This window comes from Silurus aristotelis (assembly GCF_946808225.1).
Source record: "Silurus aristotelis genome assembly, chromosome: 14".
Classification (NCBI taxonomy): domain Eukaryota; kingdom Metazoa; phylum Chordata; class Actinopteri; order Siluriformes; family Siluridae; genus Silurus; species Silurus aristotelis.
Genome location: NC_139587.1, coordinates 25369119 through 25384166, shown reverse-complemented (window position 1 = coordinate 25384166; position 15048 = coordinate 25369119). Strand labels below are relative to the sequence as shown.

At 38.3% G+C, this 15048-nt stretch overlaps 1 protein-coding gene across 4 annotated transcripts in view; it reads right to left on the bottom strand.

Annotated features, from left to right (window-relative positions):
• Positions 1 to 15048, bottom strand: part of spon1b (spondin 1b) — a 133112-nt gene that overhangs the window by 104165 nt on the left and 13899 nt on the right. For 2 of the 4 annotated variants that reach the window (XM_083561022.1, XM_083561023.1), the window contains exons 3-5: positions 13173 to 13306; positions 560 to 633; positions 237 to 353 (exon numbers count right to left, since the gene is read on the bottom strand). In XM_083561022.1, the coding sequence (XP_083417148.1) occupies positions 237 to 353; positions 560 to 633; positions 13173 to 13306 (325 nt within the window). Of the gene's footprint in view, positions 1 to 236; positions 354 to 547; positions 634 to 13172; positions 13307 to 15048 lie in introns of all 4 variants that reach the window. The other 2 variants (XM_083561020.1, XM_083561021.1) reach the window with 1 other exon arrangement.

Below are 15048 nucleotides of genomic sequence, written 5' to 3'. Positions count from 1 at the left end.
TAAAAGCAGTTTCTCACGTTTAAAAAGCAAAACACAACTATTTGGACTCAATATTTTATGAAACATCTCTGAATCCTAAATGCAGGAAACATCCTACTGATGTCTTCATTTAGGTCCAAGTGTGTGAATACTCCTGCACTCTGATGTCTATTTAGCCTTAGAAAGCAGATGCTACTAATTGAAGTCGATGTCATTATGCGAAATCACGCTGCAAGTGGTGTGCAAAAAGCACTCACGTGGATAATCTTTAGGATGCATTTTCTCACTCCAGTTCCCGTGGAAAGTAAGCCGGTACTTGGCCGTTCCACAGGCGCAGCACTCCTGCAGAGGCTTCTCGGTGGTTCTGAGAGGATCTGCAGAACAAGAGCTGTAGATTAGTTACAGACCAGGCTGACATGAGGTCTCACAGAGCTGAGCACATGCACGCACACACACACACACACAAACACACACACACACACACACACACAAATGGTTCAAGCAAATTACCCTGAATTGTCCAAAGAAAAAAAAATAATTATAAGGTGGTTGCACAGCAAAGACGCACTTTTGTAATTACCTTTCTCGCACAGCCTCCTGGTGAGAGAGCCCTCATCCTGGAAGGATATTATCTTCCTCTGTACCACGCTCGCCCTGCGAAGAACAAATAAAACGAATAAAAGAAAGGTTACCCTGCTTTCACATATTACTCCATTTTTTTCCGAGACAAAAAAACGCCTCCATCGTGCGAGCAGATGTTCGCCGAAGTATGAAAAACGTTTACACTGTTTATCTGGGTTTCAAGAGACGACTTTCAAACTGCCACCATTAACCCTACAGTCACACAAGTAATAATAATAATAATAATAATAATAATAATAATAATAAATTTACATTAGTTTATTTTTTTCTTTCACTTTTAAATGCAATAAAGTTCATTCCACATGTAATTAACTTTTTAACCTCAAGAGTCTCGAATTGTGAGACAAATAATTTTAATGTATTTATTAGACGTATATTATAAAATGCAGCCTGGGGTTTAGGAAAGTGTTACACTTTTATAATTAACAGCCGTGTAATAACTTTTAAAAATCTAATTTATGACGCGACTGACATTTTTCATTTAAAAAAAAAAAAAAAAAAAAAAACAGTTTTACATTTATTTATAAAATTTATTTATTTATTTATTTATTTATTTATTATTATAACTCTCATTAAAGGAGGTGTGGCCTCTGTACCTGCCAATATCTGTGTAGGAGGTGTGGCCTCTGTACCTGTCAGTATCTGTGTAGGAGGTGTGGCCTTTGTACATGTCAGTATCTGTGTAGGAGGTGTGGCCTCTGTACCTGCCAATATCTGTGTAGGAGGTGTGGCCTCTGAATCGGTTAGTATCTGTGTAGGAGGTGTGGCCTCTGTACCTGCCAATATCTGTGTAGGAGGTGTGGCCTCTGTATCTGTATTTATTGTATTTATTTATTATTATAACTCTCATTAAAGGAGGTGTGGCCTCTGTACCTGCCAATATCTGTGTAGGAGGTGTGGCCTCTGTACCTGTCAGTATCTGTGTAGGAGGTGTGGCCTTTGTATCTGGCAGTATCTGTGTAGGAGGTGTGGCCTCTGTACCTGCCAATATCTGTGTAGGAGGTGTGGCCTCTGTACCTGTCAGTATCTGTGTAGGAGGTGTGGTCTCTTTACTTGTCAGTATCTGTGTAGGAGGCATGGCCTCTGTACCTGCCAATATCTGTGTAGGAGGTGTGGCCTCTGAATCGGTCAGTATCTGTGTAGTAGGTGTGGGCTCTGAATCAGTCAGTATCTGTGTAGGAGGTGTGGCCTCTGTACCTGCCAATATCTGTGTAGGAGGTGTGGCCTCTGTACCTGTCAGTATCTGTGTAGGAGGTGTGGACTCTGAATCAGTTAGTATTTGTGTAGGAGGTGTGGCCTCTGTACCTGCCAATATCTGTGTAGGAGGTGTGGCCTCTGTACCTGTGAGTACCTGTGTAGGAGGTGTGGCCTCTGAATCAGTCAGTATTTGTGTAGGAGGTGTGGCCTCTGTATCTGGCAGTATCTGTGTAGGAGGTGTGGCCTCTGTACCTGCCAATATCTGTGTAGGAGGTCTGAGCTCTTTACTTTTTAGTAGCTATGTAGGAGGTATAGCCTCTGCACCTGTCAGTAGCCTCTCTACTTTTTAGTACCTAGTTGGTAGTGTAGACTTTTATGTAGTATATTTGGTAAGCTTCCACAACAATGTTCACCTTGCCTGAACCTCTTCAAACATAAGCATTCTGACACTTCCTGACTGCTAGACAGCCCTGAGTTTAAAAGAAGCCTGCAAAATTGCCTGATCCTCTTGAACTGTGGCTCCCCGGAGTTTAAAGCAAAGCAGGATCACACACACCTGCTCGTCACACCTCCTTCATGCCCACTGCATGATAATGCAGACTTACTGAGTTCCAGTGGAGATGCATTTCACACCCAGGCCTTCAGTGGTGTCCCACCTGGTCCAATCCCCCTCTTAATAGCATCATTATGACAAAACCATCAATATAATATAGAAACGCAGTATAACAGAGCGCTGCATTACAGACAGGAATCTCGTAGTGAGAATTAATGTAATTACTAAAGCAAGAAACCCAATAAACCCAATTCAACAAGTCTCCTTTCACTGCAGCCACAGCTGCACTGCACAGATACATAATCTCTAGGAGAAGCATCGATATAAACCTCATAAAATGACCATGGGTTCTGTGCATTTTATGGTGCATTAGGGTTTTTCTGGGGATTTGAAATGAAGAAAAAATTTTCATGGAAAAGCTTAACAACTGTTTTGAACTGTTTTGTTTAGTTTATTTTGTAAATGTCCTTATAAGTGTATCTGCAACTGAATCAATTTCTTCTCCTCTGTCAGTCATTGTGGATAAAAACACGAACATAGTTGGATAATCCACACGAACATAGTTGGACTTGTGCAGTTTGCTATAGATGGGGTTTGCGAGTCTTACTAGCGTGCTCTCTGACCATCCAATCAAAGGACATGAAAATGCAGACGTGTTTGGACGCCTTCTGGGGGAGAAGTGGCCAAATCGCAGTCTGATTGGTTAAAGCAACGGCTTCAAGCAACATGGAGTTAATGCTGACAGAAGCCTTCAAATATTAAATCTGAAGGCCCTTGAGGAAGGTCCTTAGACCTCAATTGTATAAATAAGATAATTGAAAATCTGACAAATTCGGTAATTGTTTTTTGCATCTTATATCACGCAACGAATTCCCGAAGTCTCCACGCGGCTGGTCTGTGTGGCACTGCTAAGCACGCGCCAGTCGAAGTCTGACCTCGTTCTTATCGCCCTGTATTGACTCCACTGCGATCAGTATTCGGCATACGCCTTTACTTCTTAAAGCTGAATGATGTGACCACCTTCCTAATAAATGTAGCAATTTGTTTTAAACTTCTACTCCTCCTCATTCCCCCGTGCGATTTCACTCGTACCGAGCATAGATCCCCCCGTCAGCGTCGTCCCTCACTGCAGAAAACTGCAAATGTACGAGGACATTAGAGTAAAACTGACCTGCTCAGCACATCACACCTTACAGCAGACTTCTCCAATACAGAGGGCCAATTCTCACACAGTAAAAGACTTTCTACTTGATGTATGAGGAAAACACATTCGCTCCACACATACCCTGAGATGGATTGAAAGAAATCTCAAGATGTTTCGATCCAGCTAAAACATTTGGACCTGATATTGATATTTGTTTGTATCATATTATTTATCATTTGCACAAATGGCTCCAGAGTAAAAAATTTCATTTTAAGAAAAAACCTCCAATGAAATTCCCTTTTATTTCCAGGTTAGAAATGGATATTAGATTGGCAATATTTTTTCTGAAGAATTATTTTCTCTCTGTCGTATACTCATTATCAACATAGACATCATATTGTTATTTATTTGCAAATAAAAATAAATGAATAAACGCAACATACACCGGCCTTAAATGGTTACAAAATTGAAAGTTCAATATGAGTCACTAATCTGAATTAGCATCATTCTCTATAAGCACACTCCGAATATCAAAGAAATCGGTTACTTCATGACAAATCCACAAAATAAAATTCAACCTAATGCTAAATTATTTGTTTTTTTAATTTGTGTGTCAATTCAATTAACCCATTTACATGCTGAAATATTATGTCTGAATGGTATATATGATTCTGAAAACTATTTTTACTTTGTTAACTTACATTAACACACGTTACATGTTTCCCAGGCAAAACAAATAAAAAAAATAGGAAAAAAACCCATCAGAAATTCTCCTTTTCTAGGTTCAAATTAGTCATTAATACAAAGTTAAAATACATTATAAGGCTTGTATAAGTATTTCAATTAATATATTTGGGCATCTGTCTAAATAAATAAACAAACAAACAATATGTATCTATATCTATCTGTCTGTCTGTCTGTGTGTGTGTGTGTGTGTGTGTGTGTGTGTGTGTGTGTGTGTGTGTGTGTGTGTGTGTGTGTGTGTGTGTGTGTGTGTGAATACATATATAATTGAATGAATAAATGAAAAACAAACTAAACAAATAAATAAATCATTGAATGAGTGAATGAATGAACGAAGGAAAGAATTAAACACAATAACAATAACAATAATATTAAAAACTATAAATAAATAGTAAATGATTGAATAAATAAACAAGTAAAGACAACCAAGATGCACACAAAACATCAGAAAAAGAAATGTGATCTCTCAAACATAAACTGTTGTTTGTTTGTTTGTTGGCTTGAGGATTAAAAAAAAACTGCAAGGTCTCTGGTGTTCAGGCTTGTGTATCTGACGGAAGTAAGTCAGTAAACCAAAAATAACTACCGTATTTTCTGGACTATAAGCCGCTACTTTTTTCCCACCTTTTGAACCCCGCGGCTTAAACAACGAAGCGGCTTATTTATGGATTTTTCCTGGGTTTTTCCCGGTTTTACAAACGTCAAGCCAAAAAACTGAGCACCAAAACATAAGACCAATGAAATTTCCGAATGGAAACGAAAAAACGTGACCTGTGTTCTGAGCTGCACGGCTTTGGGTGATTTTTAAATGCATGACGATGCTAAAAGAAAAACAAGAGAGAGAGAGAGAGAGAGAAAGAGAGAGAGAGAGAGAGAGAGAGAGAGAGAGAGAGAGAGAGAGAGAGAGAGAGAGAGAGAGAGAAATAGTTGTGAAAGGAAGGAGGAAGACAGTGAACAATGACTTTCTTGGTAGGCTACTCTTTAGACACAAGCCGTTGTAACGTGTTGAGTCTGGGTGAAGGGAGAGCTCGCTAACTCCAGTTACAACAGAAATCATATAAGCACAGACAGGTTTCCAAAACTCGTGCTTTTTTATTTTTCTTGGCAACAGCGTTAGGGGTTAGTCAAAGAAACTTAGAAATGAGCATCAGAAAATAACAAGGACATATTCCTCGGTCTTGCACACATGCAGTAATAGCGGGAAAAATGCGGCGGCAGGCTATTCTCAAAATGCCGCTCCGCTCTTAAAGGAGCCACAACATATTTCACCCGTTACACCGTGTTATGGACACTGTCTTTCGTTAAAGCCTGTGTAAAGTTCATTAGTTTTAGTGTAGACACCTGCGGCTTATACACAGCGGCTTATTTATGTTCAAAATAAGAATCTTTGTAAAATTCCGTGGGTGCTGCTTATATTTGGGTACGCTTAATAGTCCGGAAATTACGGTACTCAATTTCTATGTTGAGCAGAAAAGCATTTAAAAAAGACAAACACTGTTATACCATGAGACGAAATAGACTACAAAAGCAAAAGGTCAACCTCATCACTCCAGACTCGGCCAGACTCATGGATAGACTGTAAAACTGAAAAAGAAATCTATGGTTTGTAGTCAAAAACTCACCCATTCTTTTGTTAAACTCTAGTCTCTATAAATTCGCTGCATTAATGATTTATAACATTTTACAAAGCTAAAGCCTATGTCTGAGTTTTACATGCCTGATGGCCTGGCTAATGAATTTATGTAGACATCTGTACAAGTGTGCAGATGGTCCTATCAGCTGTCAGCCTACTGAACTCTGAACTTAGATGCTAAAGTGTACATGAGCATAATGACCCCATCTGAATCTCTGAAAAAAAAAAAACCTGTACTGTACATTAATAATGTAATGCTGTTTGCACTCTGTTGGTCTCGTCTCATTTTCACTACCATGTTACTTGTTTTATGAATCATTGTCCTCATTGCCTTTTTGCACATTACTGTAGAAATACTTTGTGATCTCTATATAGTCACCTGATGGTCACTGTATTTTTTTTTTTACCTCTTTTCCCTGCAGAATGCCCCTGAGCCAGACCCATTACCTCGTATCTGCACTTATTAAACAAATAAAATATCATTATATCCGGTGTTACTTTGCAGTTAAAAGCATTGTATCTTGTAGCCGGAACGTTATCAAAAAATTTACTATTTGTATTCGTTGAAAAAGTGATTATAAATGGAAAATATAACCAGCTGTAGCTGTAGATCATTTCCATGTAATTGCAACAAATTAATGTATGAACTCATAGTATGTATGAGTTCATGTATGAACTCAGTATGTATTCTCTTTATATATATATATATATATATATATATATATATATATATATATATATATATATATATATATATAAAGAGAATATATCTAATTCATATATATATATATATATATATATATATATATATATATACACATACATATACAGTACAGACCAAAAGTTTGGACACACCTTCTCATTCAAAGAGTTTTCTTTATTTTCATGACTATGAAAATTGTAGATTCACACTGAAGGCATCAAAACTATGAATTAACACATGTGGAATTATATATATGGAATTATATACATAAAAAAGTGTGAAACAACTGAAAAATTTCATATTGTAGGTTCTTCAAAGTAGCCACCTTTTGCTTTGATTACTGCTTTGCACACTCTTGGCATTCTCTTGATGAGCTTCAAGAGGTAGTCACCTGAAATGGTCTTCCAACAGTCTTGAAGGAGTTCCCCGAGAGATGCTTGGCACTTGTTGGCCCTTTTGCCTTCACTCTGCGGTCCAGCTCACCCCTAAACCATCTCAATTGGGTTCAGGTCCGGTGACTGTGGAGGCCAGGTCATCTGGCGCAGCACCCCATCACTCTCCTTCTTGGTCAAATAGCCCTTGATGCCTTCAGTGTGACTCTACAATTTTCATAGTCATGAAAATAAAGAAAACTCTTTGAACGAGAAGGTGTGTCCAAACTTTTGGTCTGTACTATATATATATATATATTATATATACACATATACACACATTCTCTCATACTGACCAATGGATGTTCAACATGGCACCTCATGGTAAAGACTCTGAGAATTAGAAGTGTTGCTCTCCACAAAAATGCTGAGGCTATAAGAAAATTGGTAACACCCTGAAAATGAGTTACAGTACAGTAGTCAGGGTCATACAGAGGTTTTCCAAAACGGGTTCCACTCGATTGAGGAAGTTGAGTCCTCGTGCTGTGTGTCAGGTGCAGAAGCTGCTTCAAAAAACAGACGCATGAGTGCTGCAGCATTGCTTTAGAGGTTGCAGAAGTGAAAGGTCTTCTTGTCAGTGCTCAGACCGTACGCTGTATATCTCAACAAGTCTGTTTGCGTGGCTGTCGTCCCAGAAGGAAGCCTCTTCTAAAGCTGGCTCACAAGAAAGTCTGCAAACAGCTTGCTGAAGACGACCTGTCCAAGAGCATGAATTACTGGAACCATGTCTTGTGGTCTGAAGAAAAACTTGTTTGGCTCAGATGGTGTGCAGCATGAGTGGTGACACCCAAGTGAGGAGTAACAAGAAAATGTTGTCTTGCCTACAGTCAAGCATGGTGGTGGCAGCATCATGGTCTGGGGCTGCATGAGTGCTGCTGGTACTGGGGAGCTGCGATTCATTGAGGAAAACATGGATTCTAAAATGTACTGTGACATTCTGAAGCAGAGCATGATGCCCTCCCTTCAGAAACTGGGACAAACGACACTTTTCCAACATCATAACGACCCCAAACACACCGCCAAGATGACAACTGCCTTGCTAAGTAAGCTGTTGGGGATTCCAAGTATGTCTCCAGACCTGAACCCTATTGAGCACCTGTGGGGCATCCTCAAGGGAAAGGTGGAGAAGCGCCATGTGTCCAACATACAGCAGCTCAGTGATGTCATTATGGAGGAGTGGAAGAGGATCCCAGGAACAACCTGTGCAGCTCTGGTGAATTCCATACCCAGGAGGATTAAGGCAGTGCTGGTTAGACACTCAGACAAAATATTGACACTTTTGACATGTTCACTGAGGGTGTACTTACTTTTGTTGCCAGTTATTTAGACAATAATAGCTGTATGTTGAGTTATTTATAGAGGACAGTAAATCTGTACTGCTGCACATAGACTACTGTAAAATATACCCAAGTTTCATTTCTATTGTTTTGTCCCTTTCAAACATATAGTAAATTGGTCAAGTTTATTTCTATAGCGTTTTTCACAACAGACATTGTCTCAAAGCAGCTTTACAGAACTTTAAGAGTTAAGGTGAATGGTGTGTATTTATCCCTGATGAGCAGCCATGGTGACTGTGGCAAGGAAAAACTTCCTTAGATGTTATGAGGAAGAAACCTTGAGAGGAACCAGACTCAAAAGGGAACCAATCCTCATTTGGGTGACATCAAGTGTGTGATCATAAATCTTTCAACAATACAGAACACTGGAAAGTTGGTTGCTGAACTGTGAGAGGTGTACTTACTTTTGTGAGATACTGAATATGTATGAGTATGAGTGATGGATTTCACTCAGGGGGGTATTTCGGTGCATGAATTATCCCCAAACGATTCCACAAACGCATCACGAAGAAGAATGAAAACATTAGATGTCAAATTGATTACTTTGTCCAAACCTAAAAAAAACCTCCCGGGACGCGTTTCTGTGCAGTACTGTATAATGCATCCGTTACTGACAGCTGTCAGCTGACTCTGGAGAAGTCTTGGCCGTCTCCCAAATGTAATTGGACTTTATATGTAATGGCTGTGTGACACTGCCAGGCACGTTTCATAGCCTTTCGGCTGGCCTGGCGCCCGGAACAGTGCCGAAACCCGTTTGACGAAAGTCTTAGCGCGGCAGATGTTTTAAGTGCCGCAACAGATGTTTCGGATGGATCCGGAATAATGGTGTGCGGAGCAAGGGGGCCGGGACAGAAACGCGAGAGATATCGAGGCGGGAAATATTTCCTCTTCAGACTCAGAGAGAAATGTGACAGCAGCCTGGCTGAGGTGGAGCAGGGATAAGGCTGCTTATTATATTCAGGACAGCGGAAAGGAGAGAAAAAAACAGATTAGAAAGGTGTGTGGGCTGCATGGAGGTGGTGGGAGTGAGGAAAGTGGGGAGGAAACGAGGACTAGGCTCTTATAATGTAAATGTCCACGATAGAGGTTTTGAATTGTCTGAGCCTCAGTGTGCGCTCACACACACTCCTACTAGGTGCTAAGCTGTAATCAGGATCCACGACACTCTTTAGCTTCCTATTTCGGCATGTGTGTGTGTGTGTGTGTGTGTGTGTGTGTGTGTGCGCGATATCTCATTAACACTAGACTTACCTGGCTTATTTTTTAATCGGTCAAAAGTGTGAGGCAAAGAGAAATGAGAGGGAAGAGAGAAGCATTTATCCCAATACATGCACACACACACACACACACGCACACACGCGCACACACGCACACACGCACACACGCACACACGCACACAGAGCGAGTGCACGTCATAAACTGATCCTCGGTGTGTAAACGTACACATGCATACACAACGAGTTGAAAATTCCTTGTTATCCGGGCGCCCAGAATTCCGCTGGCAGAGATGCCTCTTTTCAGGTTTAATCCGACAGCTCGCCGTGTGACAGCTATATGAACGAATGCGAGCATGAAAAGTGTGAAGGGATTGTACAGAAGGAGGCCTCAGAAAAGAAAAACAGACGTCTGGAACGCGGTGTTCTGCGAGTCGAACTACACCTACTTAAAAAAGTACTTTATTAGAGAAGATGTGTGTGTGTGTGTGTGTGTGTGTGTGTGTGTGTGTTTGTGTATACGAGCGAAATTGCAGCAAATGATGACACTGAAGTGAAATCTAGACATTTATAACATAACGCTGTTTATTTCATCAGGCAGACGATACATGAGGGTTAAAGCCAAAACATCAAAGCTGAAAAACTGTTTTTACACAGAGGACTTCATGCTCTGGGACGGCACCCATCATCGGCCTCTCAAGTAAAACAAACACATGTAAGGGTTTCCCAAATCACAATTTCCCTACTTCATAAATCAGACTAAATCCCAATAACCAATTTGGCCTTCAAATATGGCTGCCACCAACCATATAATATAGTATAAGTCTGAATGATCAGTGTATCATGTCATTTTGAATGTACAGGTACAAGGGTAGATGGGAATTATAGTTCAGGGCCATAATCCTGACTGATCCCTCCCTCTAATTAGAGGCCCTGGCTAGCCAGAGCTCTGTACAGACTAAGACCCTGAACTACGTTTCCTATTTGCCACCTCACCACCACATTCCAAATAGCATGTGATTTGTTCAGGGTCTGATCAGCATGGGTGATCACTCGCACCCATGCTCAATCAGTCTTAAGCTTAGAAATGCAGATGAACTGAAAACACTTCAGGACATGCTGGAATCAGAAAAGAATGAACTCCAGGGTGATAACGTTGGAATTCAATCCAATCCAATTAAAATCACACAGTGTTTATGAGAACACCAAACAAATAAATCGTCTAAAAGTCATAGTAAAATAGCTTGTAACAAAAAAGTGTTAACGTCTCAATTATTACCAAGACTTCAAGCAATGTGATATGGATATCCGAAAATCTAGTGTCCAAAAGCAGCTGAAAGCAAGTCTGAAGTCCTGTCAATCCTGGAACCTCGGGACGCTGTTTGTTCCTGGCAAATTTTTGCACATCGAAAAACCTGCATCTCTAATCACGCAATAAAACAGACTAATCAGTGTTTACTGGATTGCTTTTATTCGCTCTTGATTGTGATTTTTTTTCCCGAAACGAGCACGTAATTGTGCGTCTTGCTTTCATCAATTCTGCACATTAGGTTCGTTCCGAGGTGGTTTTTCTTTTGTTTTATTACTCACTTTGGCATACAATGTCCTAATCTAACACTACTGTACCTCCTTTCAGTCATTCATCAGCCCATAGCGAGGGCAACATATCAGGAGAGCGTCGGTAGAGCACGGAAAGCACTCGCGGTGCACATGAAATTAATGTTCATTTCATTAAACGCGCTCTGCGGGAAACACAAATTGCAGTATAAACGGCGCTCAGAAACGGGCGTAAATGGGTCGACCACCGAGCTGTGAAAAGCTCGGGACTAAAGTGGAAATTAGGAAAAGGAAATCCAGCAGGGAAAAAATTGTGTGTTGAAAATGATGTTGAAAGTGTTTCCCAGAAAAAAAAGAAAACAATAGGCTTAAGGTTCTCTCAGTAATAAGACCTTCCACACTGAGACGGCATCAAAACCAACTCGGGTACTATAGACTTAAAAGCTATAATCATCATAAAACAATAATAATAATAATAATATATAAGCTATAAAAGATGATATGTAAAAAGAAACAAGCAACGCAATATTTTGAACACAAGTCGAACATTGCCCTGATGAGCCCGTTCATCTTAATCCTGACCATCATCCAGTAAAATTTTATAAACTATATTACTAAACTACAACTATTCCAATGTCAAAAACAAAAAATTAATTTTATTTACACTATACTATAATATTAAGGATATTACAGTACACTACTGTAAATATGTTGGACTTGTTGAATTCGGTTGCCAGCACATAGTTATTTATTTAATTGATTTAAATCTGTAAACATATTTAGATAACCGATCTTGGTACTGATTAATTGTTCTTTTTAATAAATACATGAAGTAAAAAGTAATAAAAACTTAAATTGGCAATATCACTACAGTACAATTAAATATAAATAAACCCAGTCATTGGGGTTGTTGGTTATATTCAGCCCAGTTTAATATCCTTTCTTTGTTAGTTTCGCCTTGTATCTTCCTTAACTTATGATCCAAGATCTGTGTTGATAAAAACAATAATCAGCCCAACAGACAAACCAGAAGCGATCTGATTTTGGCAAACAAAATCCTTGCACTATTGCACATTTGACCAGAATTAAAAATCTATTAAATCTATAAAATAAAAAAAAAAATTTTAATCCATAAAATCTATGAAATCTAAAATATATTTAACAGATAAAACCTCTGAAATCTATAAATTTATCAGAATCTATAATATTTTTAAAATCTACCAAATCTATCCAAATTGTAAAATATATCAAAGTAAAAAAAAAAAAATCTATGAAATCTATATGAAATTAATCAAAGGCAAAGTCTAAGAAATCTATAATATATATATATATATATATATATATATATATATATATATATATATATATAAATATATATATATATATATATATATAAATATATATATATATATATATATATATATATATATATATATATATATATATATATATATATATATAAATATAAAATCTATGAAATCTATTTAAAGTTCATAAAACCTATGAAATCTTTGAATTATGCGCATCTATAAAATCTTCAAATTCGTCAAAATCTGTAAAAGCTAAATCTTTCCAAACTTAAATTCTATATCAAAGCAATATGAAATTGATTTTTTATACATTTTCTGTGGAAAACCTGCTCAACAGTACATTACTTTTACAGCACACACACACACACACACACACACACACACACACACACACACACACACACACACACACACACACACACACACACACACAGTGCTTATCTGAATCTGTGAACAAAATGAAATGCCTGAAATGCCTGAAATGCCAAAATAAGATGAAATAAGTGTTTGTAGTATATATTATATATATATATATATATATATATATTTATCAAAAGATGTAATCAAATGCACTTTCCGCTTTCCATTTTCTGCCAGAAAGGCTTATGCATCGACTTTACACATACCATGCAATATAATCAGAGGCATCAGCTCAGAAGCCTGGGCAGGGTTTGAGTCTATCAATGGCAGATAAAAAGTGGCGAATTATAAGGAACTGACTGACTTACTTGAGTACCACACAGCCGTTTCCTAAAGGGGGGGCGGTCCAGAAGGCCTGGATCCGTGTGCGTCTCCGGGGAATGCTCTCTGTGACGGCTGGTGGGCAATTGGTCATGAACTGAGAATCTTCTTTATCTATGATCTGTGGAACAGAGACATACAAAAACAAAAATAGGTTCTTGTCATCCGGCATAAAACTAATATATATATATATATATATATATATATATATATATATTCTATTTCTATTTACATGTTTGACATAAAAAGCATTTTACTACGTTATACTTTGTATGAATGTGTATGTAAATGTTTTTTTTTTATTTGATTTAATCTGATACAAAATGCGACTGATCGCTTATTATTCACTATGGTGAGGAAAAAGGCTTTTGTTGAATTATATCAATTTCTCTTACAGTAACTCTCACTAACAACATCTTTCTCATCTGCCCTTTTCTAGTCCTCCTTGGTGGATGTCCTTGATTGCTCTCAAACTGTAATCAGATTAGCCATGCAATAAAAAAAAGAATAAAGAAAAGGGGCCACTGCAATTAAATGTTATCCTATGAAATTGTTTGGTATACTTATTCCTGGTGAAATATCGCAGATTTCTCTTCAATAGATGCAAGCTGCTTTGGATGAACAGCACGAACTGCAAGAGGTTTCGGGACGGCACAGATGTTGGAACTTTTCCAAAACAAAATCCATAAAACTCCATTGAAGCTCGGCTTCTGCATAAGATCCCACAATCTGACTAATTTAACAAGCTAGAATTTACGAAGAAAAAAAACTATTTTATTGTATGGTAATGTACATGTGTGACAAAGAAATACTTATTATTATTATATTATTATTCCCACTGAAACATACAGCTTTAAGTCCTGAATCATTTCTTTATCAACTGTCTTTTTTGACCATCTGTCTCTTCATCTGTTTCTCACCCATTCTTTTTTTCCCTGAAGCTTGTGAAGCAGTTTCAAACGTTCAGACCGGCAAACTGTGGCATGACAAATTTCATCTTCCTAGTTTAAAATAGTAACATTAAATACAAAAACACACAAGATGTACTTCTGGGTTACAATTACGCCAGAAATGTTAAAATCTTCAACAGTAACACGAGGCACATCAACATACACTATAGGGACAAGAAATGGGACACCTTACTTTTCCAGCCATGTGTGGTTCTTCTCCAAACTTTTGCCATAAACTTGGAGGAACACACTTGTACAGGACGTTTTTAGATGTGGTAGTATTACACTTTCCCGTCACTTGAACTAGGAGACCCAAACCTGTTACAGCATTTGCACAAAGCCAGCTCCATATACTTTGGAGAGAAAGATCTCCTAAAAATGGAACGCTGGAACTGTGGAAGGCCTCCTCACATCACCTACATCACTACCTGACTTTACTAACACCCTTGTGGTTAAATGATCACAAATCTCTATAAAATCTAGTGGAACATTTTCCTAGAAGAGTGGAGGTCAATATAAAAGCAAACGGGGACTACATCTGGAATGGGAAGTTTAAAAAGCACAAGGTCAGGTGTCCACAAACTTTTGTCCGGATAGTATTTGTAAGATGAATAAGACAGAAATCATTCATGGTGACGGCAAACTAATCAGTGCGCTCAATGGCAGGCCTGTAAAGTCCTAAAAACCTTGAAGCCGGTGATTTGATCGGAGTCTCCTTCAACAGAACACTGTATTAGGCTACAAGACACAGAAAGCACCATAATAAACTCTGTTTTGAACCAGATATCAGAGGCTTTCAATATAATTGTTACGTAACATAATATCACATGACACTGTGGTATCTCAGAAAAGTGTATTGATTATGATATTGATTATCGATTGCACTCATATTGCACATTTCTACTACATGCTC